Source organism: Lepus europaeus, chromosome 9 (assembly GCF_033115175.1).
Source record: "Lepus europaeus isolate LE1 chromosome 9, mLepTim1.pri, whole genome shotgun sequence".
NCBI lineage: Eukaryota > Metazoa > Chordata > Mammalia > Lagomorpha > Leporidae > Lepus > Lepus europaeus.
This window is the reverse complement of record NC_084835.1, coordinates 97,402,323-97,428,729: the sequence shown is the minus strand read 5'-3', so window position 1 is coordinate 97,428,729 and position 26,407 is coordinate 97,402,323. Positions and strand designations below refer to the sequence as shown.

Here is a 26,407-nt window from a genome sequence, read left to right as displayed (position 1 = left end):
TGCTCCACTTCTGATCCAGCTCCCTGCTAATGCACCTGGGAAAGCAGTAGAAGATGGCCCAAGTTCTTGGTCCCCTGCACCCATATGAGAGACCTTGAATAAGCTCCAGGCTCCTGGTTTTGGCCGGGCTCAGCCCTGGCCCTGGTGGCTATTTGGGGAGTGAACCAACAAATGAAAGGCCTCTCTCTCTCTCTCTCTCTCTGCCTCTACATCTCTGTAATTCTGCCTTTCAGACAAACAAGTCTTTAAAAAAAAGTTCATGAGAAAAATGATATTAGAAGATAAATTTATGTTGGTGTAGAATTTCTTTGAAATCCATGCATAGTTTGTTGATTATCTGCATTTTTTATGAACTTTTTAAAAAATATTTTAATTTTTTTTTTTTTTGACAGGCAGAGTGGACAGTGAGAGAGAGAGAGAGACAGAGAGAAAGGTCTTCCTTTTGCCGTTGGTTCACCCTCCAATGGCCGCCGCGGCTGGCGCGCTACGGCCAGCGCACCGCGCTGATCCGATGGCAGGAGCCAGGTGCCTATCCTGGTCTCCCATGGGGTGCAGGACCCAAGCACTTGGGCCATCCTCCTCTGCACTCCCTGGCCACAGCAGAGAGCTGGCCTGGAAGAGGGGCAGCCGGGACAGAACCGGCACCCCAACCGGGACTAGAACCCGGTGTGCCGGCGCCGCAAGGCGGAGGATTAGCCTGTTGAGCCACGGCGCCGGCCTAAAAAATATTTTAATTTTTTTTAAGATTAATTTTATTTATTTGAAAACAGAGTTACAGAGAGAAGTAGAGCCAGAGAGAGAGAGAGAGGTCTTCCACCCGCTGGTTCACTCTCCAAATGACTGCAATGGCCAGAGCTGAGCTGATCTGCCAGGAGCCAGGAGCTTCTTCCGGGTCTCCCGTGTGGGTGCAGGGGCCTAAGGATTTGGCCCATCTTCTACTGCTTTCCCAGGCCATAGCAGAGAGCTGGATTGGAAGTGGAGCAGCTGGGACTAGAACTGGTGCCCATTTGGGATGCCGGCGCTGCAGGCTGGGACTTTAACCTACTGTGCCACAGCACCAGCCCCTAATATTCTTATGTGTTATAAGCTTTCCCTACCTCCCAAATGAAATCCTCTACTTTAGATTTACAGAATTCTATGAGAATTCTGAGAGAAAATGGTCGAGGTGTCATGCTAAGCTAGCCAGAATGGCCTGGTGCCCCCAAAACGTGGAGCAGTTTTGTTTTTGTTTTTTTTTAATTTTTATTTTTTATTTTTTTTACAGGTAGAGTGGATAGTGAGAGAGAGACAGAGAGAAAGGTCTTCCTTTTTGCCGTTGGTTCACCCTCCAATGGCCGCTGCGGCCGGCGCATCTCGCTGATCCGAAGCCAGGAGCCAGGTGCTTCTCCTGGTCTCCCATGCGGGTGCAGGGCCCAAGCACTTGGGCCATCCTCCACTGCCTTCCCGGGCCATAGCAGAGAGCTGGCCTGGAAGAGGGGCAACCGGGATAGAATCGGGTGCCCCAACCGGGACTAGAACCCAGTGTGCCGGCGCCACAAGGCGGAGGATTAGCCTGTTAAGCCACGGCGCCGGCCAACATGGAGCAGTTTTAACCTCCATGATTAGAATTTTGCTAAGAAGGTGAAGTTCTTTTATTCTTTAATCAAATGACATGTTAAGAGAGGCAGAGATTCCTGAATTAATTGGTTTATTGCAAGGCACACAAAAGCAGAATAAACAAAGTAGGCAAAAGGGATATATGACAAGATAGGGAAAATAGGTAAAACAAAAATACTCGAGCACATAGTGTTGGCCCCAATCTAAATACCATGCGGCCATGAAGGGAATTTTCCAGTTGATTTGGGAAACAGTCCCCTTGCGGATGGCGCTGGACAGTCTGGGCGCAGTGCGGTAGAGGCCTGCTTCCTGCAGCAGAGCCCCCAGCCGCCTGCACCTCTCGCTGTGAACCGAGGGAGTCACAGTGAGCCACATCTCAAATGGCAGTTTGGAGGCACTAGAATATATCACCAAGAAGGTAGCTTGGCTTCCAGCTGTCAATCTGGGGAGAAGAGCCCTGGACCCAAAGTTTCTCATTTGCATTTGAGCTTACAGTCACCAGAGGAGCTGTCAGTCAGCCAGTGGGAAGTGACCGGCCTCCTTGCGATCTTCTGGCCACTTGGCTCAGTTATCAGGCCATGCTCAAAATGGAGTCAGTGCGGTCAAAGCTTGGTTCTATTAATCGTAATTAAAATATAATTTTCTTAGATACACTGGACTCATAACACAGCAAAACACATAACAAAGGGTTAACACTTTTTCTAGTGCTATTTTGTTTTGCCCAGCTAATCATGAAAGACAACAAATGCTATGTTCTAAATTTAGCTTCTGGCCAGAGTTATTAGACCTAGTCCTTCTTGGTAACTAAAACGATTTTCCTTCTGGATCTGGGACATAGTCAGATGTTACATTGTAAACCACTGTGGTCCATTTTTCATTATTGAGGCAGTGGCTGAATCAATTTGCAGATGTACTGGAGGTCTTCACCTGACTGTCCATCTAGGTAGGCTCTGCCCTGTGACATGGTGCAAGGTGTTTGTTAGCTTCAGGCTTTGGCTTTAAACCCTGACCCAACTGAAAAGCCCAGTGAACAGAGAGTATGGATTCCTGACAGACACAGACTGTACCCATGAGTGATTGTTGTGTGTAAAATAGTTTGGGTTCTGAGCACCGGAGTCATCATTAATGAATCATAACATGACAGGAAATGTCAGATTTGCCTTTCATTCAATTCAACAAACAATAAATATAAGAATTGCTTTTTATGTGAATTAAATTTACTGTAGTAATTATGCAAATTCCAGAAAATAAAATTTTTCAAAGGAAATCTAAAAGTCAGATTTCTGAGTAGAAATGAGATCTGCTCATTATGGAGTAAGCTCAGTTGCATGAATCTCTTGTATGTTGCTTTGTATACTTTTATTTATTTATTTATTTACTTGAAAGAGTTACAGAGAGACAGGCAGAGAGAAAGAGAAAGAGAGGTCCTCCATCTGCTGGTTCACTCTCCAAATGGCCGCAACTGCCGGAGCTGAGCGGATCCGAAGCCAGGATCCAGGACCCTCCTCTGAGTCGCCCATGTGGGTGCAGAGGCCCAAGGATTGGGCCATTCTCCACTGCTTTCCCAGGCCATAGCAGAGAGCTGGGTTGGAAGTGGAGCAGCTGGGATTCGAACTGGCTCCCATATGGGATGCTGGTACTGCAGGTGGTGGTCTTACCCACCACGCCACAGTGCTGGCCCATGTATACTTTGTTTTAAAAACATATTTATATCTGTAATAATGTCTTGGAGTATCTAGTAGATTTAAGCTTGTCCAGTTGGACAGTTAAGGAATCTTTCATTTGTTCAATCAGCCTTCATTTAAGTAGGTGTTATGTACTTCTATTTCAGTTTTCCATAAAGATTTCAATTTTATAAAAATATTTTTATCTTCTTTTGGAGCTGTGGCTGTTTTTGCTGTGCTGACATGTCCACCTTCCTGGTTTTAGCATGTACTTTTCCCGTTTAAACTGTTGCAGTAACTGAAGGTTTCTTGATGCATTTATTCTTATTTTTGCTCCTTACCTATAGCTGAAATTTTTCCTTTTTTGTTGATCTAAAGGGGATTGATGATCTTGGGAAGATAGGATAGAATATGCCCAAGAAGACAGGAGAAATGTGTTTACTCTGAGTGTTTGTTGAACAGGCAAAGTTGACCTTGAGAAAGTATAGACTAGAGACAGAAGGTCTAGGATGTACCAATTTTCTAATTGTAAAGCGATTGTCAGCTCCAAAGGCTTTGTTTCCTTCCCTTCTCTGATAGTTCTCTTCACTTTTGTAGCCTGAGTGTGTATTTGTTTCTGTGTTATTACTAAACAAAGCTGAACATTGAGGTCTAGAATGGATCTTCAAAGCAGAACAGTACTGGTAGCATATTATGCATAAATATACATTTATACACAAATAGACTTATCATTGCTAAGAGGTGGGAACCATAAAACAGGGAAATAATACAACATTTGATCAAAGTACTAGAGTTAGGGATCTAGTGCTGTGGCATAGTAGGCTAAGCCTCCACCTGTGGCACCAGCATTCCATATGGGTGCTGGTTGGTGTCCCGGCTGCTCCTCTTCCGATCCTCTTCCATCTCTGCTGATGACCTGGGAGAGCAGTAGAAGATGGCCCAAGCGCCTGGGCCCCTGCACCCATGTGAGAGACCTGAAAGAAGCTCCTGGCTCCAGACTGGCTCAGCCCTGGCCGTTGCAGCCATCTGGGGAGTGAACCAGCCTCTCCCTCTCTCTGTTACTCTACCTCTCAAATAAATAAATAAAATATCTTTTTTGTTTGTTTGAAAGATTTTATTTCATTTACTTGAGAGGTAGAGTTACAGGCAGAGAGAGGCAGAGAGAAAGATCTTCCCTCTGCCGGTTCACTCCCCAGATGGACGCAATGGCCAGAGCTGAGCCTATCCAAAGTCAGGAACTTTTTCCTGTCTCCCATGTGGGTGCAGGGGCCCAAGGACATGGACCGTCTTCTCCTGCTTTCCCAGGCCATAGCAGAGAGCTGGATCAGAAGAGGAGAGCCAGGACTAGAACCAGCGCCCATATGGAATTCTGGCACCACAGGCAGAGGCTTAGTTCATTACACCACAGTGCCAGCCCTAATTAAAAAAACTCAAAAAAAAAAAAAATACTAGAGCTAATGATTGGGAAAAGATTTGATAATTTTGTTTGATTCATGTTAAACATACTGACATATTTTAGTAACCTAGAAGCATGTTAAATATTTGGATTTGAATTTTTTAATAAACAGATTATATGGAAAAGAGTAACACCTAAAACTTCCAAAGTGACCATTGTTCTGTTTTTTCCCCCCATTTCTCCAGAGATATTACCTATGAGATATCAGTAGAAGCCATTTCAACAATGGTTGTTTTCCTTTCCTGCCAACTCTTCCACAAGGAAGTCTTGCGACACAGCATCAGTCACAAGTATTTGATGCGAGGTCCATGGTATGTTTCTATTTTAAATTAATGTGATTTTTGATTGTATAAATCTGTATGTCTAGTCTTGTCCTCTCACCCTAGTGTTGTGTCATGTCTGCAGCCAGACGTTTCCTCTGGTTCTTCTGTGAGCCCTTCCAAACCAGTACATAAGGGATCGAATTCTGCTTTCCCAGCCAGACTCCTCATCCTTGCTGTCGCTTTGGTACCCCAGCTTCTGTGCCCTCTCTCTCTAGTGGTTGCTTCGTAGAATTCAGTTTGAGATCATCTTTCTGTTTCTTCTTTCACTCCATTCTCTGTGTGTGAGCAGTCTTCAAGTTGTATTTGTTTGTACAGATATTTTGGTGTCTTCCCCCTCTTACCGTTCGGTCCCTGTGAAGCTACCGCAGGCTGTGTCCCAGCCCCGTGTGTTCAGACTGCTCCAGTGGCCTGCGCTGACTGTTCTCACTTTCACTGAGTTAACAGTTGCTATCGTGCGCTAGCTGTGTGCCAGGCCAGGCATGTGTTAGCCTGTGGGGCTGTATGAGTACCACTGAACACAAGTTTACAATCTCTTAGAGGGTGGGAAGGGAACAGAGAAATAGTAAATAAACACACACATGCGCTCTGCCTTTTATTGATGCAATTTTCACAAAGATTTACAATGCAAAACAACTCCAAATAAAGTAGCTTTGATTAAAGTTTCAGGTAGTGAGGAGCTCTGTCTCCATCACACCCTTCTTGCTACCCTGATAAACCTATGGCACATTACAGAGTTCCTAGGGACTCTTTGGAACATATTTGAAAATCACTCAGTGCTGCAAGGGTCTGGGTTTTAGAGATGGAAGGTTTGCACATGAGCCCTTCTGTGACAGCAACGGTCGGAATGACCTTGATTTGAAGTTGTACTTGGTGTGTGGGAGCTGCGTGCACGTTCAATAAAACAAGAATGTGAACTTTATTCCTGGCAATGCTGAAAGTATTGAAGTTGCTGTTTTCACAGACAGAGACTGTTAGCATTCCTGTTTTCTAAGTTATAAGGTGTTTATCGTATCATCATGGTGCCAAATATTTAAACTATAATAGGTTCTTTGCTGGTTTTTGTGGTTCATCTTGGAAGCCATACTTTTAAAAACTCAATAGTACATTTAAGACTCTATAAGAGTTTTACTCTAGATTATAGGAATTGGTTTATGATCAGTTGGATAATTGAGTACATTGAATACTTTCATTCTTAGAAAGTGTAACTTTTTATTATTATCTTAAAATTCTTTTCCATGTTGCTTCTATTTTATTATCTTCCTTCAAGTGCAAGATACTGTGTGATGCACTAAATTTATAATATATCATAGTGTCATACAGATAACAAACATGGTGACCGAAGTACAAAAACGTGAAGTAATTTGATGGACTTCTTATGGTGTGGTCAGAGACAAAGTCACAGTTAAGACTCGGGACTGATCTCAAAGCCACAGCCTTCAATGACTGCAATAGCGCTGGGTTTCTTTGAATTGTGCTAGTCCTCTGATATTAATGGATAATGCTAATGGCAGAATTATTTCTATATTATCATACAGAATCAGGTAACTCTCATAAATATGAGTTTGATTTCTTTTTTTCTTTTTGTATAGTCTTCCATACACCAGCAAACTTGTGAAAACTTTATTGTATAACTTTATCAGACAAGAAAAGCCCCCTCCCCCAGGAGCCCATGTTCTCTCTCAGCAGTCGGAAGGCGGGGGACTGCTCTATGGACTTGCGTCAGGAGTAGCAAGTAAGTCTCTGAACGTTCTTTTCAGTTCTCTGATGTATATAAATCTTGTCTAATCAGGCATAAGAAATTCTGTTTACTTGGCTGCTGTCATGAACGGTTATGGTGGATCTGTGCAGTGGGCCAAATGGGAAATCTGGAAAGTAATTAAATATTAATTTCTCCATTCCGTACAATGATTTTCTATTTTTATGCACAAAATGAATAGGTTATTTACCTACCAAATGCCACTTTTTCCAGAAGAATGTTTACACGTAAATATGCATGTTGGATGAGCTGTGATTATACAGTAAAAAGCTTTGGAAGCTTTGTCCTGCGCGTGCTGTAGGGGAAATCCTGCTATTTTAGGAGCTGTATTGGTTAGGGTTTTATATGACTCATCAAGCATAGTTTTCCTGTGGTACTCAGTGCTTCCTTTGTTCTGAGACAAATTAGCACGTTGAAAGCGTTTTGTAGTGTACTCGCAAGTGGCACAAGGTTGCATTTGTCAGACTGGGAGATTTCCTCAGTGAGGAAAGCCGTGTGCTGCCTTGCAGGGAATCCTCACTTCTCAGTGCTGGGGCCTCGGACCCTCGAGGTACGAGAGTGCCTGTGGCTCTTCCCGCTGCTACTGGGGAGGGCCCTGGCAAAGGGAGGTTATGTAAACTGAACTTTTGCTGGTTCTGAGGGAGAGACAAAAGCCAGAGCAGCACTCCAGCACTTGTAAGGTCTGCCTGGGGCTCCGACGCTTACCACAGCCACAGCGGACTCCTCAGATGCGGCTGGCCCAGGACGGCAGCGTGCTTGCTGCGCTCAAGTGGGGTTCGGTATGAAAAAGCAGTACCATGTGATAACTTCCTAGTAGCAAGTGTTGGGAGCTTCTTTGGATTAAAAATAAAGCAGATAGACTTGTTCTGCTAATGTAAGGACTTGATCAGTAAAACAGACTTTCTAGGTTTGCTTTCTTTTGATTCATTTGGTATTATGAATTGAATTACACTTGTGATCACTTAGACCTTCATCCTTGGTGATGGCCAGCTGTTGTAGAATGCCTGCCTGCGTAGGCTCCTCCTGTCCAGTGCTCTATCTCAGGTGAGAAGCATAGATGGCTCTTTCATGACCTCTGAAAACAACACTGGAAAGCTTTTGGGGTTTCACAAGAAGGCTCAATTAACCTGTTAGCATTGTCTTTTTTCAATCATTAAACTGGTATACGTATATAGAAGCTGAATATTTTCCAGTACTCAATATGGTTTGAGACTTTTGCAGGGAGATTACCGAAGTTCATTAACTACTTTCTGCAAAATAACAGTGATTCTTGGCAAATTTGTTTTTAAAAGCAAATAATAGTTTTGGGATTTTCTTTCAGTTATGTGTCATATCAAAAGAAAGCCCAGTGTCATTAATGTTCCTGGTGCCAAAAAGCTTGAATTTTATATTTTTAATCAGTTCCTTCTTTTATTTTTTTAATTATTAATATAAAGAGAACAAATTTCATGTGTTTTATAGGTATAGGATATAGAGGATAACTATACCTCCCATCCCCCTCTCAATCCTCCTCCTTCCTCCCTTTCTTTCTTGCCTTTAATATTTGCAAAGACATCCATTTAATCCACTTTATAATCACAGGTATAATTCGTTATTAACCACAATGTTCAACAAGAAAAAAGTAGCAAGACCACAGTTCCACAGGAGTATAAACGAGGGCTAAAAATAATAATCATATCACAAGATGTCCATCTCATTTCTATATATTTTTTTGTATTCTATATTAACTGCTACATATCAGAGAAAACATAAGATATTTGTCTTTATGGGACTGGCTTATTCACTAAGCATGATAGTTTCCAGTTGCCTCCATTTTGTTGCAAAAGACAGGATTTCATTCTTTTTTATGGCTGAGTAGTATCCCATAGCGTATATGTATCACATTTTCTTCTTCTTTTTTTTTTAACTTTTATTTAGTAAATATAAATTTCCAAAGTACAGTTTATGGATTACAATGGCATCCCCCCACCCATAACTTCCCTTCCACTCGCACCCCTCCCATCTCCCGCTCCCTCTCCCCTTCCATTCACATCAAGATTCATTTTCAATTATCTTTATATACAGAAGATCAATTTAGTATATATTAAGTAAAGATTGCATCAGTTTGCACCCACACAGAAACACAAAGTGTAAAATACTGTTTCAGTACTAGTTATAGCATTACTTCACATTGGACAACACATTAAGGACAGATCCCACATGAGGAGTAAGTACGCAGTGACTCCTGTTGTTGACTTAACAATTTGACACTCTTGTTTAAGGCGTCAGTAATCTCCCTAGGCTCTAGTCATGAGTTGCCAAGGCTATGGAAGCCTTTTGAGTTCGTTGACTTCGATCTTATTCCGACAGGGTCATAGTCAAAGTGGAAGTTCTCTCCTCCCTTTGGAGAAAGGTACCTCCTTCTTTGATGGCCCCATTCTTTCTACTGGGATCTCACTCGCAGAGATCTTTCATTTAGGTCTTTTTTTTTTTTTTTTCCCAGAGTGTCTTGGCTTTCCATGCCTAAAATACTCTCATGGGCTCTTCAGTCAGATCCGAAAGCATTAAGGGCTGATTCTGAGGCCAGAGTGCTATTTAGGACATCTGCCATTCTATGAGTCTGCTGTGTATCCCGCTTCCCATGTTGGATCGTTCTCTCCCTTTTTGATTCTATCAGTTAGTATTAGCAGACACTAGTCTTGTTTGTGTGATTCCTTTGACTCTTAGACCTATCAGTGTGATCAATTGTGAACTGAAATTGATCACTTGGACTAGTGAGATGGCATTGGTACATGCCACCTTGATGGGATACTGTAATCCCCTGGCACGTTTCTAACTTCACCATTTGGGGCAAGTCCGATTGAGCATGTCCCAAATTGTACATCTCCTCCTTCTCTTATTCCCACTCTTATATTTAACAGGGATCACTTTTCAGTTAAATTTAAACACCTAAGAATAATTGTGTGTTAATTACAGAGTTCAACCAATAGTACTAGAACAAAAAAAAAATACTAAAAGGGATAAAGTATTACATTGTACATCAACAGTCACAACAAGAGCTGATCAAGTCACTGTTTCTCATAGTGTCCATTTCACTTCAACAGGTTTCCCCTTTGGTGCTCAGTTAGTTGTCACCGATCAGGGAGAACATATGATATTTGTCCCTTTGGGACTGGCTTAATTCACTCAGCATGATGTTTTCCAGATTCCTCCATTTTGTTGCAGATGACCAGATTTCATTGTTTTTGACTGCTGTATAGTATTCTATAGAGTACATGTCCCATAATTTCTTTATCCAGTCTACTGTTGATGGGCATTTGGGTTGGTTCCAGGTCTTAGCTATTGTGAACTGAGCTGCAGTAAACATTAATGTGCAGACAGCTTTTTTGTTTGCCAATTTAATTTCCTTTGGGTAAATTCCAAGGAGTGGTATGGCTGGGTTGTATGGTAGGGTTATATTGAGGTTTCTGAGGAATCTCCAGACTGACTTCCATGGTGGCTTAACCAAATGGTGCTGGGAAAATTGGATTTCCATGTGCAGAAGTGTGAAGCAAGACCCCTACCTTTCACCTTACACAAAAATCCACTCAACATGGATTAAAGACTTAAATCTACGACCCGACACCATCAAATTATTAGAAAACATTGGAGAAACCCTTCAAGATATAGGTACCGGCAAAGACTTCTTGGAAAAGATCCCGGAAACACAGGCAGTCAAAGCCAAAATTAACATTTGGGATTGCATCAAATTGAGAAGTTTCTGTACTTCAAAAGAAAGAGTCAGGAAAGTGAAGAGGCAACCGACAGAATTTTCTTTTCTTTTCTTTTTTTTTTTTAAAGATTTATTTATTTATTCAAAAGTCAGAGTTACACAGAGAGAGGAGAGGCAGAGAGAGAGAGGTCTTATATCTGCTAGCTCACTCCCTAGTTGGTCTCAACGGCCGGAGCTGCGCTGATCCGAAGCCAGGAGCCAGGAGCTTCTTCTGGGTCTCCCACGCGATTGCAGGGGCCCAAGTTCTTAGGCCATCTTCTACTGTTTTCCCAGACCATAGCAGAGAGCAGGATAGGAAGTGGAGCAGCTGAGTCTCAAACTGGCACCCATATGGGATGCCAGCACTGCAGGCGGTGGCTTAACCCGCGATGCCACAGCACTGGCCTCATCACATTTTCTTAACTAGGTAGCTGTTAAGTAGGAAACTTAACTTCCTTAAACAAGTAAGAGAAATAAGAAGTCCCAAGATTTTCCTACCTCTCAGTTTCCTTTTTGAAAAAGTCTCTAAGATAAGGTTTCCATATAACATTCAAAGATTCTATGGTCTTTTTAACTCACCATTTAAAAATTTAATGATTAGCTAAGGACATTAAAAATTATAATTTTTAACATGCTGTTGTCACAGACTTTTAAAAAAATATTCATTTCATTTATTTGAAAGGCAGTTACAGAAAGAGAGGGAGAGATAGAAGTCTTCCATCCACTAATTTATCCCCCAGATGGCCACAGCAGCTGGGACTGGGCCAGGCTGAAGGCAGGAGCCAGGAGCTTCATCTGGGTCTCCCACATGGATGGCTGGGGCTCAAGTACTTGGGGCCATCTTCCACTGCTTTCCCAGGCACATTAACAGGGAGCTGGATTGGAAATAAAGCAGTTGGGACTCTTACCAGGGCCCACATGGGATGCCAGTGCTGCAGGTAGTGGCTTAACTTGCTACATCACAATGCTAGCTCCATTACAAAACATTTTACACAGTGTCTTTCCTAAGTCATTTTAAAACTATTTGTGTAAAAGTATAAAGATAATCATTATTTCACAGTACGTAACTCTGCACTGAAGATGGGTGTGAGCGCAGTTACAGTACCAATGCACTGTAGTAACCACTTATATAATTTCATTTCCTTTAATTATTTTTCCTCTTAAACATTTTATTATGGAAAATTTCAGATATACAGAAGTAGATAAATTGGTAGAGTGAGCCCACATGCACTCATAACCATCTTCAAGAATGTTCAACATTTTTGCTGTTTTTCTACCCATTTATCTCCCTCATTCTATTTTTTAAAAAAGCAATTTATTTATTTGAAAGAATTACAAAGAGAGAGGGAGAGACAAAGAGAAAGAGATCTTTCATCCACTGTTTCCCTCCCCAAATGGCTACAATGGCTGGGGCTGGGCCAGGCCGAAGCCAGGAGGCAGGAGCTCCGTCAGGGTCTCCTACCTAGGAGCAGTTCCCCAGGACTCTAGGCATCTTCTGCTGCTCTCGCATCTTCAGTAGCAGGGAGCTGGATTGGAAGTGTCTGCAGCAGCCAGCACCAGGCCAGGCTGAAGCAAGGAGTCAGGAGCTTCTTTCAGGTCTCCCACGTGGGTAGCAGGGGCCTGACTTGGGCCATCTTCTGCTTTTCCCGGACCGTTAACAGGGAGCTGGATCAGAAGTAGAGTAGCCAGGATTTGAACTGTTGCCCATATGGGATGCCAGCATCGCAGGCAGTGGCTTCACCCGCCATACCACAACACTGGCCTCAGCTATTTTTTAAAAAAACATTTTTAATTGAAAATAAGTTCACACATAGGGAAATGTTCCCACAATAGAAACATTATAAGAAACTATGTATACTGGTATCTAGATTGATTGATTGTTAATATTTTATGCTGTTGTTTTGTCATTCTTTTCCTCTCATTATACACACACCCACAATTTTTTTTAACCACTTGATGGTAAGCTGCTGATATCCTGGCCCTTTACTTCTAAATAGTTCAATGTATGTTTTCTAAGAAAGGATATTTCTTACCCAACCACAGTGCATGTGTCAACTTCAGTATTTCTAACATTCAGCTCCCGTTAAAAGCAAACGAGGGGCTGGTCTGGTGGCGCAGTGGGTTAAGCCGCGGCCTGTGACAAAGGTATCCTATATCTGAGCACCAGTTGCATCCTGGCTGCTCTGCTTCTGATCCAGCTTCCCGCTGGTGCTCCTGGGAAAGCAGCAGATGATGACCTAGGTACATGGATCCCTGCCACCTATGTGGGGGACCTGGATGGAACTTCTGGCTCCTGTTTCAGCCTGGCCCCATCCCAACTGTCGTAGACATTTGGGAAGTGAACCAGTGCATGGGAGATCTCTGTCTGTCTGTCTCTCCCTCTTTGCCACTCTACCCTTCAAATAAATAAATAAATAAAAAGCAAATAAGATAGGAATTTGTTTCTACCTCCATAAAAATAAAGCAATGAAGACTTTCCTCTGTATTTTAAAATCTCCTTTATTAAGTATGGTACCATTTGTGTTGCACTTAAGTTGAATTTTGACAATTAGGTTTTCTTGTAATGATGCTGCTATCAGTTTCTCTTCTGTGACTAAATGCTCCGTGATGTAGCAAGTAACTTCGTGTTTGTGACTGTCACTGCAGTGTGCAGTGAGACCTTGGGTGGTCTTCAATCAGAATGTCATCAGTCATTGCAGAAACTTTTCACTAGGACTACAGGTTGGATTTCTATCCCTTATCTGAAGTGTTTGGGGCCAGAAGTGTTTTGGATTTCAGATTTTGTGTTTATTTTGGAATATTTTCCTTAGCCATCATGAGATATCTTGGGCATGGGACCCAAGTTTAAATCTGAAATTCATTTGTATTTCATAGGCACCTTGTACATACACCTGGGGATAACTGTATACAGTATTTTCAATGTGCCTGTGTTTTGACTGTGAACTGTTATGTAAGATCAGGTGTAGAATTTTCTGCTTGTGACACCATGTTGGTGCTCAAAATATTTCTGATTTCCAGGGCATTTTGATTTCAGATTTTCAGATTAGGGATGCTCACTGGGTACTAAGTTTGTTGCAGTTAGTGAGAGTAATGAAAATTAACTTGGATAGACATTGTTCTTTTTTGAAAAATGCTTTTCAGATGTAACAGTGTAATTTATTTTTTCCACTGGAAATGGTAAGCATGAGCTATATATTAATATATCATATTTTATCTTGTAATGTCTATAATACATGCAGACACATCTGTATTCATACAGGAGAAAGTACCAGAATAATTGTTTCCTTCCTTTATGGTCTTTATGGTCTTTTTGTTTGTTTGTTTAAACATTCCTCTAATATATTGATGAAATGAACAGAGAATCAATTGACATTTCACTTTTTTCAGTAAAAAACTACAGTTTTAGTGAATGTATTTTGTAATGAATTTCATTGACTCATAGAATTCCAGAACTACCTGGCAACCTAAAAAAAAAACCACAGATGTACATTATAGTTAGTCCTTGGCATCTCTAGTTCATTAGAGATGAGGCGGGACCCTGGTAATACATATCTCCAGTAGATGTTCTAGATGATTCTGGCATGGCTGGCCCACTTGAGCACCAATAATGTGTGCGGCTCCCTTTCTGGTGCTTGGAGCTGCTCTGCTGTGGGAGGGAAAGAGGGAGGGAGAGAGAGAGGTCCTCTATCTGCTGCTTCACTACCCAAATGGCCACAATGGCCAGAGCTATACCAATCTGAAGCCAGGAGCCAGGAGCTTCCCCAGGGTCTCCAATGCGGGCACAGGGGCCCCAGGATTTGGGCTATCTTCCACTGTTTTCCCAGGCCACAGCAAATAGCTGGATCAAAAGTGGAGCAGCCAGGACCCGAACTGGCACCCATATGGGATGCTTACACTACAGGCGATGGCCCCAATAGTTAATTATTATTATTATTATTATTTTAAGATTTACTTGTTTATTTGAAAGTCAGAGTTACACACAGAGAGTGAGAGGAAGGGAGGGAGGGAGGGAGGGAGGGAGGTCTTCCATCCGCTGGTTCACTCCCCAATTGACCGCAATGGCCGGAGCTGTGCCAATCTGGACCTAGGAGCTTCTTCCAGGTATCCCACGCGGGTGCAGGGGCCCAAGCACTTGGGCTATCTTCCACTGCTTTTCTAGGCCATAGCAGAGAGCTAGACTGGAAGTAGAGCAGCTGGGACTTGAACCAGCACCCATATGGGATGCTGGCACTGTAGGCAGCGGCTTTACCTGCTATACCACAGCGCCAGCCCCCTGATGGTTAATTCTTTTTCGGCATATCACCCCACCCCATTAAAAGATGTTTTATAAAGCAAATAACCAAAGACTCTTGCCTCCTTGCTTTGTTGTGATGGGGCAGGCTGTGGTGGTACGGTATTATCTTGGTTGACTCGGACTCCCACAACAAAATACCATGGACTGAGTGTCTTGAACAGCGAACATTGATTTCTCCCAGTCCTGCAGCCCTGGAGGTCCAAGCGCAAGGTGACAGCACATGTGGTTTTTGATGGGGGCCTCTGTTCCCGGCTTGTACGTGGCCATCTTCTCTCTGTGTCCTCAGGTGGCAGAGAGAGGACTCCCTGGTGTCTTTTCCTCCTCTTAGAAGGGCACTAACCCAGCATGGAGGCGCCACCCTCCTGACCTCATCTAACCTACTTACTTCCCAAGGACTCCTTCCCTATACTATCTCCTTGAGGGTTATGGCCTCAGCGTATGAATTTTGGGAATGACACCAAATCAGCTGGAATTCCTCTTGCTAAAATTCTCAATTTGGGAGGCCATTGATCTCTTTTTGTATGTTGATAGCTAAGGCACTTTTTAACTCCAGTCATTTATAATTTTAAATCACAACTCTGCTTAATGGTGATGGTATGAGTTGTGGCCAAAGTAGATCACTCATGCTGACCCCACTGATTTGTTAAAAAAAAAAAAAAAAAAAAAGAAAAAGCATGCCAAAATATATAAAGAGACCTTAGGTGTCTTCTGTGATTAAAACAGATCATTGTCTTGTGATTTTGAGGGTCCTCATTGGCATTGTCCTTTGGAGGGGCTGGCTCTAGATGATGCTAATCTGACATTATGCAAGAGGTACACGTTCCAGACTCTGAGTGTTGGTGTTAGGCTGACCTAGAATTGATTGCCACTGTGACCATCTGCTAACTGTGTTTTTCAGCTACTTGTTTAACCTCTCAGTGACTTAAATTCCTCATGGTGAGATGAGGGTAATGTAGCAGTCCCCCTGCTCTTAGCCACAGTTTTGCTTTCTGCAGTTTCAGTTTCCTGCCCTCAACCACAGTCTGAAAATGTTGAATGGGAAGTCCCAGAAATGTACTATTAGTTTTAAATTGTGTGCCATTCTGAGGAACTGACAAAAATCTCACACCATCCCATGGGTCCTCCCTGGGATGTGACTTATCCCTTTGTCTAGGATGTCCACGCTGAATATGTCACCCATTAGCCCCTCGATGTTTGTGTTCCATCAACCATAACTCTACTTAACAGTGGCCTTGAAGCACAGGAGTGGTAGTGCCAAAGAAGCCTCAGGTCATCAAACATGGGAAGGTAGATTAATCTGGTACAAAGTGTCGATGCTGCAGAATATACAGGGGGAAAAAAAAACATGATATATACAGATGCTCCTTGACTTACATTGGGGACATATCCCAAACTCATCATAAGTAAGAAATATTGTGGGCTAAAAATACATGTAATATCTTGGTAAATCCAGTGTAAAGTTAAAAAATTAGAAATTGAGCCATTTGAGTCCAGGTACTTCTTGAATTATGATGGGGTTTTTGACTTAAGTCAAAAAATTATAAGTTGTGGCCGGCACCGCGGCTCACTAGGCTAATCCTCCGCCTTGCGGCACCGGCACACCGGGTTCTAGTCCCGGTCGGGGCGCCGGTTCTGTCCCGGCTGCCCCTCTTCCAGGCCAGCTCTCTGCTGTGGCCAGGGAGTGCAGGGAGGCCAGGGAGGATGGCTCAAGTGCTCGGGCCCTGCACCCCATGGGAGACCAGGATAGGCACCTGGCTCCTGCCATCGGATCAGCGTGGTGCGCCGGCCGCAGCGCGCCAGCTGCGGCGGCCATTGGAGGGTGAACCAACGGCAAAAGGAAGACCTTTCTCTCTGTCTCTCTCTCTCACTGTCCACTCTGCCTGTCAAAAAAAAAAAATTGTAAGTTGAACTGTTGTAAACTAGGGGATGATCTATATAGGGTTTGGTATTATCTGCGGTTGGAGGCATCCACCTGGCATCTTGGTATATGTCCTCTGCTGTACCTTCCTTTTTAGGACTGCTGAGGAACAAGTGTATGGCAGAGAGAATGGTGCTGCCTTGTTGGCACACACAACCAAGGGTCACTATTAGTAACAGTTATTGCATAGTAATACTTACAGTATAACTTTGGGTCCAGCATTGTGGCTCGGGGGTTAAACTGCCTCCTGGGACAGTGGCATCCTGTATCAGAGTGCCAGTTTGATCGTCGGCAGCTCCCCTTCCAATCTAGCACCCTTCTAATGCACCTAGGAAAGCCATGGAAGATGATCTAAGAACTTGGGCCCCTGTCACCTTGTGGGAGATCAGGATGGAGTTCCTTGCTCTTGGCCCTGCCCTGGCCTACACCTGGATATTGTGGCCATTTGGGGAGTGAACCAGCAGATGGAAAAACCTGTCTCCCTCTCTCTGTGTCACTCTGCCTTTCAAGAAAATAAATCTTAAAAAAAAAACCTTTTGTTTTAAAATGCTAAAAAATAGGAAGAAACCTGATGACCTTATAATGATTTACAAGTTTACTCAGATTTTTAATGTAAATAAATTATGAACATTTTGAATATTTGGTATATATACATCATATATATTATTGTACAGCGATATACATATATGTATATATAATAACTATAATAGAAACTTAAGATAGTCCAGAAAGAAATATTGTGTTGAAAATTTGATACTGTGAGAAAAATAATACTTTTTGTTTGACTTTTCTTTTCAATCTATCCTTACTTCTTTGACTTTGCATTTTAATATATTTTCAAGGTTTTTAATTGCTTCCAACGCTTAAAATAAAGGTGAAGCAAGGAAGGGTTGACCTTGGGATTTTTTTTCTGTGTTTTAGGTTTAAGACCAAACTGTAATATGATTATAACTGAGTGTTTAATGTTTTAAAGAGCCAGCTGTAATTAAATGTGTTCTGCCAAACTGTGCTTTCCACAGCAAGCTCTGAGGTCTGACGAGCAGCTTCTGATGTATCGCTTTTCCATTTGAATGAACCATCAAAAAATATTTTTTTTTTGCCTTTGCTTGTAATGGTAAATGTCCAAGCCAAATTATAAGGCCAAAGCAGTGATTACTTGTTTAGGCAAATGCTGTAACAGAGAAATTAATAAATAGAACTTGAGGCTTTAAACTCATTCTTTTCCCAGTTGCTGTTGTTGAGAAAGTTGTTGAATTCCTTATGATAGGTAAGATATCCTGTCGTTGTCATTTATTTTACATTATGGTTGTTTTTCTCTTTGGTTTTGGCTTTTTCTGGGGTGAGTCATTGAGAGAAAGAAAAACTACAGTAAGAGAAAAAGTATGTGACACTTCGAAACAGGCATAGTTGTGAAAATAACATTTCTAATTAAAACACTCTGAACTTTCAAAAAAGAATATGCTTTATATACCGTAATTGTATTCTGTGTCATGTTTATTTGCAATGGTGTGGTAGACTTCAGGTACCAACTAAAAGAATGACTTTCTTTTCTTTTTTTGTAATTGATCTCATTTTGTGACTTATGAAACATAATTAATTTCAGTTTAGTGGTTTTTTGGAGTGGTTCCTTGTAGGGCTACTTTGAAGATTTAGAAGAGTAGAATAGTAATGTAAGTTATTTTACTTTTAATTGTTGTCCAACAAAAGTATTGTTTCAGATCTTAGACTGTCTAAAAGGTTATTTATTAGGTAATTTTCTTCAGAAAGAGTATGTATGGTGTGAAAACACAATTTTGACCTAACTGTTGTCACTGTAATTTGCTGACAGCCACTTGTGAACCAGTTCCAAGAAATGAGCGAAAGTCACTGTGCCAGTCCTCCGCTATCCCTACAAACTTGAAAGGAAGATTGATGACCTTTGTCACGCCACAGATAGCTGAAGAATGGCTCATTTATGTTTATCCTGAAGATGACAGGAAAAATAATCCGCTTCAGATGAAATTCTTTTTAAAAAGATTTATTTATTTATTTGAAAGAGAGTGAAAGAGAAAGAGAGGGAGGAAAGAGAGAGAAAGAGAATATCTTCTATCTGGTTAGTTCTCCCAATGGCCACGATAACCAGGGCTGGGTCAGGCCAAAGCCAGGAGTCTGAAACTCCATTAGGTCTCTCGTATGGGTCCAAGGGCCCAAGCGCTTGGGCCATCTTCTGCTGCTTTCCCAGGCACATTAGCAGGCAGCTGGGTTGGAAGTGGAGCAGCCGGGACTCAAACTGGTGCCCATGTGGGATGCCAGTTTCACAAGTGGCAGCTTAACCTGCTATGCCACAAGGTCAGCCCCAGATAGCTCTGGGAGTCAGTTTGTAAGACTTGCTGCAAGCACTGTTATTTAGTACTAATGATTTAGTCTGTTTTTGAGACTTCTGTAACATAAATGACTTTGCTGTGGAATTTTAAAGTATTTTAATAAGAATATTAAAGATGTTAAAATTAGAGAATTATAGTTTTTTGAGAATGTAACCCATTTTCCTTGAAAAAATGAAACAACTAAAGTTGATTTTCTTTAAAACTGTTACATTCCATCCCAGTCAAGTGAGTGTAGCTTTTATTAAGCAGCTGTTTTAATTTACATGAATTTTAGCATGGCTGTTTGGAGTAAGTCCAAAGGTTACATGTACTCAGGGTTACTTCCTGACAGAATTTGTGACTGGCAGTAAGAACTCTCATAAACTGAACCCAGTATAGTTTTGAGACCACCTTTGTACAACAACAAGTACTTAACAAAATCCGATGTTAGAAATGACTCAGAGGCTTTCTTTTTGAAATAGACTTGTTCTGTTTCTCCAGTGTACTCTGCCACGTGTTAACAAGCCACATGGGTGGATGAAAAGGGGATGTTAGTGGGTAGGGATGTCACCGCAGATAGAGCCGTGTTAACGTGCAGTGTAGGCCGCAAGTACATGGGCATTCTCTCTAGTAATTCTTTTGACTTTTCTTTATATTTGACAATTTTCATGATAAAATGTTGGAGAAAAAATTGGAATCACTCTGAGGATTTATTACACTGTAAATTTCGGTTACTTTTTAAAAACAAAGATATAAAAAAGCCGCTTTTTTGAACTTCCTTAATTCTTCCAGAAGTGCTAGGGGAGATAGCTTCTGTGGATGAACGGCTGCAGGCTGCTTAGCTCTCTCCTTGGGCTCCCCCCTCTCCCCCGTAGGAATGGGATGCCGACTCCTCGCCGGAGTGTGGTAAATGTCTCTTCGTTCTTCTCCTCTTGTCCTCGTGAGCCACATTGTGCCCCTTCGTGGCATCCGATGGGATGAGCGGTGGAGTGTGAGGTTCACTCACCTCACCGTAGGGCTTAGCAGCTTGAAGTTTCGCTCGCCAGCCCCTGTGGGTCTCCTTGTTGATGGAGGCGAGGCGGAGAAGCAGCAGGCTGTCCTCAGCGGGGTGGTGGACGGGAAGCGAATGAGGCGTTTAGGAACCAGACAGGTCTGGGATGGAAACTGGCCCACCTTGTACAAGTCACCGTGACCGCACTGAACCCTAATTTCCTCAATTTAACAACTGGAACTTAGAAAATCTGTGAGCATTTGTTACTCTTAAATCACATACGGTGGGGCCGGTGCTGTGGCTTAGCCGGTTAACGCCCTGGCCTGAAGCACCTGCATCCCATATAGGCGCCGGTGCGAGACCCGGCTGCTCCACTTCCGATCCAGCTCTCTGCTGTGGCCTGGGAAAGTAGTGGAAGTTGGCTCAAGTCCTTGGGCCCCTGTACCCATGTGGGAGACCCAGAAGAAGCTCCTGGCTTCTGGCTTCGGATCGGTGTAGCTCCGGCCGTTGTGGCCAACTGGGGAGTGAACCAGTGGATGGAAGACACCCTCCCACCCCCGCCTCTCCCCTCTCTGTGTAACTCTGACTTTCAAATAAATAAATCTTAAAAAAAAATTCACATACGGTGAGTAGTGTCTAGAACGTGATGAATGCTGAAAATGCATACTAATCACCCTCGACCTGCCTTTCTTGCTTTTCCTCATCTGGGTCAGTTTCTTTAGCTTTCCAAATGCCTTAAATATTTTTCCCTTTCCTGTTTCATGATCCTTCAGCCTTTGTCCTTGCCAAATTATCTACAAATTACGATCATTTTCTCCTCTAGATTATTGAAATGATGGTAAAGACAGATTCAAGAGCAACCTCTATAGCACACTTCACTGTGACTTTTTTTTGTTTAAAGATTTTATTTATTTATTTGAGAGGTAGAGTTACAGACAGTGAGAGGGAGAGAGAGAACGGTCTCCCTTCCGTAGGTTCACTCTCCAAATGGCTGCTACAGCCGGAGCTGCACCGATCCGAAGCCAGGAGCCAGGTGCTTCTTCCCGGTCTCCCATGTGGGTGCAGGGGCCCAAGCACTTGGGCCATCTTCTACTGCTTTCCCAGGCCACACCAGAGAACTGGATTGGAAGAGGAGCAGCCCGACTAAAACTGGTGCCCATATGGGATGCCAGCGCTGCAGGTGAAGGGTTAATCTACTGCACCATGGCACCGGCCACCTCACTGTGACATTTAATTGGGAGCCATGCTGGCTGTCAAATACTAATTTTTAGGCCTATTAGCTTTTTTTTTTTTTCTTTTTTTAAGATTTGTTGTTTTTTTTGAAAGAGTTACAGAGAAGGAGAGGCAGAGGCAGAGAGAGAGAAAGAGAAAAAGACCCATTCTGCATCTGCTAGTTCATTCCCCAAATGGCTGCAGTAGCCAGGAGCTTCCTTCGGGTCTCCCACATGGATGCAAGGGCCCAAGGACTTAGGCCATCTTCCACTGCTTTCCCAGGCACATTAGCAGGGAGCTGGGTTGGGAAGTAGAGCGGCTGGGACTCAAACTGGCACCCACACAAGATGCCGGTGTTACAGGCAATGGCTTTACCCATCATGCTACAGCACTGACCCCAAGCCTATTAGCATTTTTCAGTCCTTGCCTGGTATATTAGATTTAGTTTGTTTCTATTCTGAAGTGTAGACAGACTAACAGTAACACTGAGAGTGTAAGGAGATCTTTTTGACAGCAATTTGTCCAAAACAAAGTTGTGCAGGAATATTTCTAATACTAAAAATAATTGTGTGCTCTAGAGATGCTGCCGTGTGAGGAGGTACAAATGGGCAGGATTACCTTCCTATTTATTTTTTATTTATTTTTAAACCAAGAGGAAATGATAACCTTCCATTTGCTATTTTTTTTAAAGATTTATTTATTTTATTTAAAAGGCAGAGTTAGAGATGCTGAGGCAGAGCGAGAGAGAGCAAGAGCAAGAGAGAGAGAAAGAGAGAGAGAGAGGTCTTCCATCCGCTGGTTCACTCACAAGATGGCTGCAACAGCCAGAGCTGTGGTGATCCAAAGCCAGGAACCAAGAGCTTCTTCCGGGTCTCCCATGTGGTTGCAGGGGCCCAAGGACTTGGGCCATCTTCCACTGCTTTCCCAGCCATAGCAGAGAGCTGGATCGGAAGTGGAGCAGCCAGGACTTGAACCAGTGCCCATATGGGATTTATTTTTAAGGTCACTTTTAGACCTGTTGGCAGTTTGTTCTGTTTCCTATTGTTTCATCTTTCCTGCCCCTACATCGTTCTGACCCTCTGCTGCTCTTGGCTCAGTAGCTTGACCTATTGGCTGCTGTGTGTGCTTCTGCCATGAACAGAGGCTCCCATCTCTGGGTTGCCACCATGCCTTCATGGTGGCTCAAGAGGAGCACCACGGTCATGAGTTATTGGCCCTTGGAGCAGGGGTGTGGCATGGCAGGCTGGGCTTGGGCCAGGGGCAGATGGAGTGGGAGATTAGTTTACACAGGAGCAAGGTGGGATCAGTGTTAAAACCCTCTGTTTTGCTGGGGAGCCCTGGGATTTTGAACTAGTCTAGTGCCCTGTGTTACGCAACCACTATCCCCTGCCGGACTGGAAGGAGAGCTGTGTGAACAGGAATTGCCATTGCTCGTGCCTACACCCTCAGCACATTAGCTGAGAGCTTGCATTGTGGGAGGTGCTAAATATTTGTGGAAACTGATGAATATATAAGAGATGGCTAACTGGTTCACCCAAAGGTGTTTGATAAATTGCCATTTCCAGCCTACCTCACTCTGCCCCATTCTGTATGCCTTCTCTGAATTAGACTCTGGCCAAAGATTCTGCTGGGACAGATGGTTGCCCTCCTTTTATTACAGCCCCTTCTATGGGAATTTATCTGTCTCTTTCCATTGTGTTCACTATTATCTTTCTACCAGAATGTTGTTGAAATTAATTTATGACCCCATTCTCATTCTCTTTTATATTTTAATTGCTATTTGGTATTTTCTTTAAAAAAATCAGTGTAGTATTTTTGAACCCTTTCAGTTTTTTAAAAAGATTTTTTTACTTATTTGTGTGAAAGGAAAAGTGACTGAGAGAAAAGGAAGAAAGGGAAGAAAGGGAGATATTCCATTGTTGGTTCACTCCCCAAATGGCCCCAATGGCCAGGGCTGATCCAGTCTGAAACCAGGAGCCTATAACTACACCAGGGTCTCCCGCATGGGTGGCAAGGGCTGAGGCACTTGAGGCATCTTCTCCTGCTTTCCCCAGGCAAGTTAGCAGGGAGCTGGATAGGAAGCGGAACAACCGGGGACTTGAACCGACATTGTGTTGTGGGATGCAGGTATCACAACAGTAGCCTAACGTGCTGCGCCACAACCCCGGTACCCATACGTGCAATTTTAATGGTGCATCATGTGGACCTACCCAAACTTATCCATCCTTCAGCCTCTAGTTGTTCACTGTGGTGGATTCTAGTACGTTGCTATTCCAGATAGCACCGTGGTCAGCGTCTTTCTATAACCACATTGCAAGAAATCTTGCTGTCTCCACTACCAAGAGAGCCTGACTACCTCGGCAGAAGCCACTGGAACAATGGCTGCAACTGCCCACTAGAAGCGGAAAGAAAATTGGTTTCTCCATTCCTTTTTCTCCCGGTGTCCTAGCAGGGTCTTCCATTTTCAGGCCCTATCCTGAAGTCAGCAGGCATAGAAGCTCGGAGAATGTAATTTGCAAGTTTGTTCCTCCCTCCCATGATAAGATCTGCAGACGAAGGCAGACATTAAATGGCTAGTCCTGTGATCTGCGCTGTGCACAAGTTAGGCGATTTTCATGAAGTCATACAATCAGCAGAGGCTAGGACTTGGACTTGAAAATCATGTGTGGCTTGAGAGCCAAGAATGTTTTCCTGGCACGATCAGTCTCTGTCTCCAGACTATGTACTGTGTGTGTGCGTGCATGTTTCTACAGTCTGAAAACATTCCATAAAGCGCATTAGAAGTAAGACTAGCTATCATTCTACCCGTGTAAAGTGTAAAGCACCATTTTTTTCCTCAGTTGTTTTCAGTTTTTGTTCTTATATATATGTAAGTATATTTTAGTAAGCTAAATATTATAATAGGCGCAAGTAAAATGTTAACTGATGTCATTTTTTTCTTGTTAGAGCATACGAAGGCTATATTGTGAAAATAAAATAGCCCATTACAACTTGGAATCCTAATAAAGTAAGGTGTAGTAAATCCAAGCTGTTACTTGCTTTTTATTTTAGTTTCTGACTTGGTCACATCAGGCAAGCAGGCAAATTCTTGCCATAAAGCAGCCAAAGTTATTTTCCTCCCTCTGGCTTTGTGATTACTAACACATGCTCTGAGGCATCTGTTGCTCGGATTCCAAGGGAGGATGTTATGGTCAGACTCGCCTGCCTGCCAGCTCTCATGTTGTTAATGACGCTCGCTGGTTTATCTGGGCACTTGCTTCCTCTGAAGGACAGGGTATGGTAAGCAAACAAGCTGTTGCATCATCTCAAGCAGAAAGGACTTAGCTCTGGGCCACTGGAAGGTTTTTCTCAAATACGATGTGGCAGTGACTGCCCCGTTCCCCCATTGCGGCCGACTCCAGGGGCGTCGAGCATAGGTCTCATTGCTCAGTCCCCATTGTTAAGCAGGTAGGTCTGTGTTTTGGCCAGTGGAGGGGGCCTCAGCAGACTGGCAGAATTCTTAGAGTGCACGTGTTCTGTCCCTGCAGCTGACTCGAATGGAAATGTGGTGGTGGGAGCTGTTGGCAGCAGGAGCAAAGCAGCCTGGCTCTTGAACCTCCTGAGGCTACAGAGTAAGCTCTGTGCACCTCCTTGTGGACTTCTTTGAAGCCACTGTTCCGTAGGTCTGTTGCTCGTTATTCTGCGTAATGCTAAATTACACTTGTATGCTTGGGTGAAAACATACAGTAGATGAACATGGGACCGTGGCATAGTAAACGGCTGTCTGGGTTGGGTTATTTGTAGAAGTTACCATCAGAACCTCGTTGCAAGCAGAAGAGAATAGAATGAGAGGAAACCTTGCACTTCTTCCTCCCTGGGTACCAGTTTTTGTCCTCAGTCTGCCAACATTTTTGTCATATGCTTTACAAAATAAAACATGTAAATTCAGAATAAAGGACATAACATTGAAAACATAATGAATTAACTCAGAGAATTCTTTTTGTTTTTGAAACTCGAATTCTGAGAAGAGCAATGATTCACCCATTGCTGAGAGAGCTGTTAGAGCCCTTAACAGTGCTTTTTAAACTTCGCAGAACTGAGCGAGGCAAATGATAGCATAACTTGAAGGATTCAGGAGTTTGTCCTTAGCACCTGCTCAGGTTTCATATTTTTTCTTATGTGTTAAAGCACACTGTAATTTCTGCTTTGGTAAATACATCTGTGTTTCAAGTATTTCTAAAAAGATGTAACCCCGTGCTAGTTCAATTTCTTAATTAACTTCCTTGAACTCTTTGTATACAATTAATGGTTTAGGAAAATAGAAACATTGGTTCTGTGGCTTTGCTTGTTCCTAGTATCATGCATTATCTGAGTTCACACATCCCAGTTCAAGAACCTGGCAGTGTGTGATTGGAGCCTACTGGAGTTTCTGAGTCAACTGGTTTTTTCCTTTCTGAGTGATGTGATAAACTGTAAAAAGCCTGAACAGTAGATATAAGAGTGCTAGTTTTTCGAAGGGAAAAAAAAATAATAAATCTCTACATCCTGGTAACTTTTGTGATCTGCAGATTTTGTTTAATTTGTTGTGTTACATTTTTGCTTGTCTCTTTACTTCCGAAGTTCCTATTAGACATGTTAGACTTCTCGTTCTATTTTTCATGTCTGTTAATATGGTTTAGAATTTTGATTTTTCTGTTCTGGATGATTTCCTCAGATTTATCTTTAAGTCTACCAATATTCCTTTCAACTGTATGTAATCTATGAGATACTTAAATTGAGGTATTTTAACATTTGAGCTATAATGTATATGCAGTAAAGTACAAATCACAAATCTTTTTTTTTTTTTGGAAAGAGTTACAGAGAGAAAGAGAAATCTTTCACCCATTGATTCACTCCCCAGATGGCCACAGTGGTTACAGCTGCACCAGGCTGGAGGAAGAAGCTTTTTCCCAGTCTCCCATGTGGGTGGCAGGGGCCCAAACACTTGGGCCGTCCTCTGCTGATTTCCCCAGGCCATTAGCAGGGAGCTGGACCGGAAATGGAGGCTCCAGGACATGGACTGGTGCTTTGCCACACTGCGGCTGCATAGGTTGGTACAGATGTAAGCTGAGGAGTCAGACTGTTGGACCTGGGAAGATAGAGCCGT

At 42.9% G+C, this 26,407-nt stretch overlaps 1 protein-coding gene across 2 annotated transcripts in view; it reads left to right on the top strand.

The window, feature by feature from the left end:
- Window positions 1-26,407, top strand: part of DYM (dymeclin) — a 362,668-nt gene that overhangs the window by 100,055 nt on the left and 236,206 nt on the right. For both annotated transcript variants that reach the window (XM_062201648.1, XM_062201646.1), the window contains exons 7-8: window positions 4,902-5,027; window positions 6,629-6,771. In XM_062201648.1, the coding sequence (XP_062057632.1) occupies window positions 4,902-5,027; window positions 6,629-6,771 (269 nt within the window). The remainder of the gene's footprint in view (window positions 1-4,901; window positions 5,028-6,628; window positions 6,772-26,407) is intronic.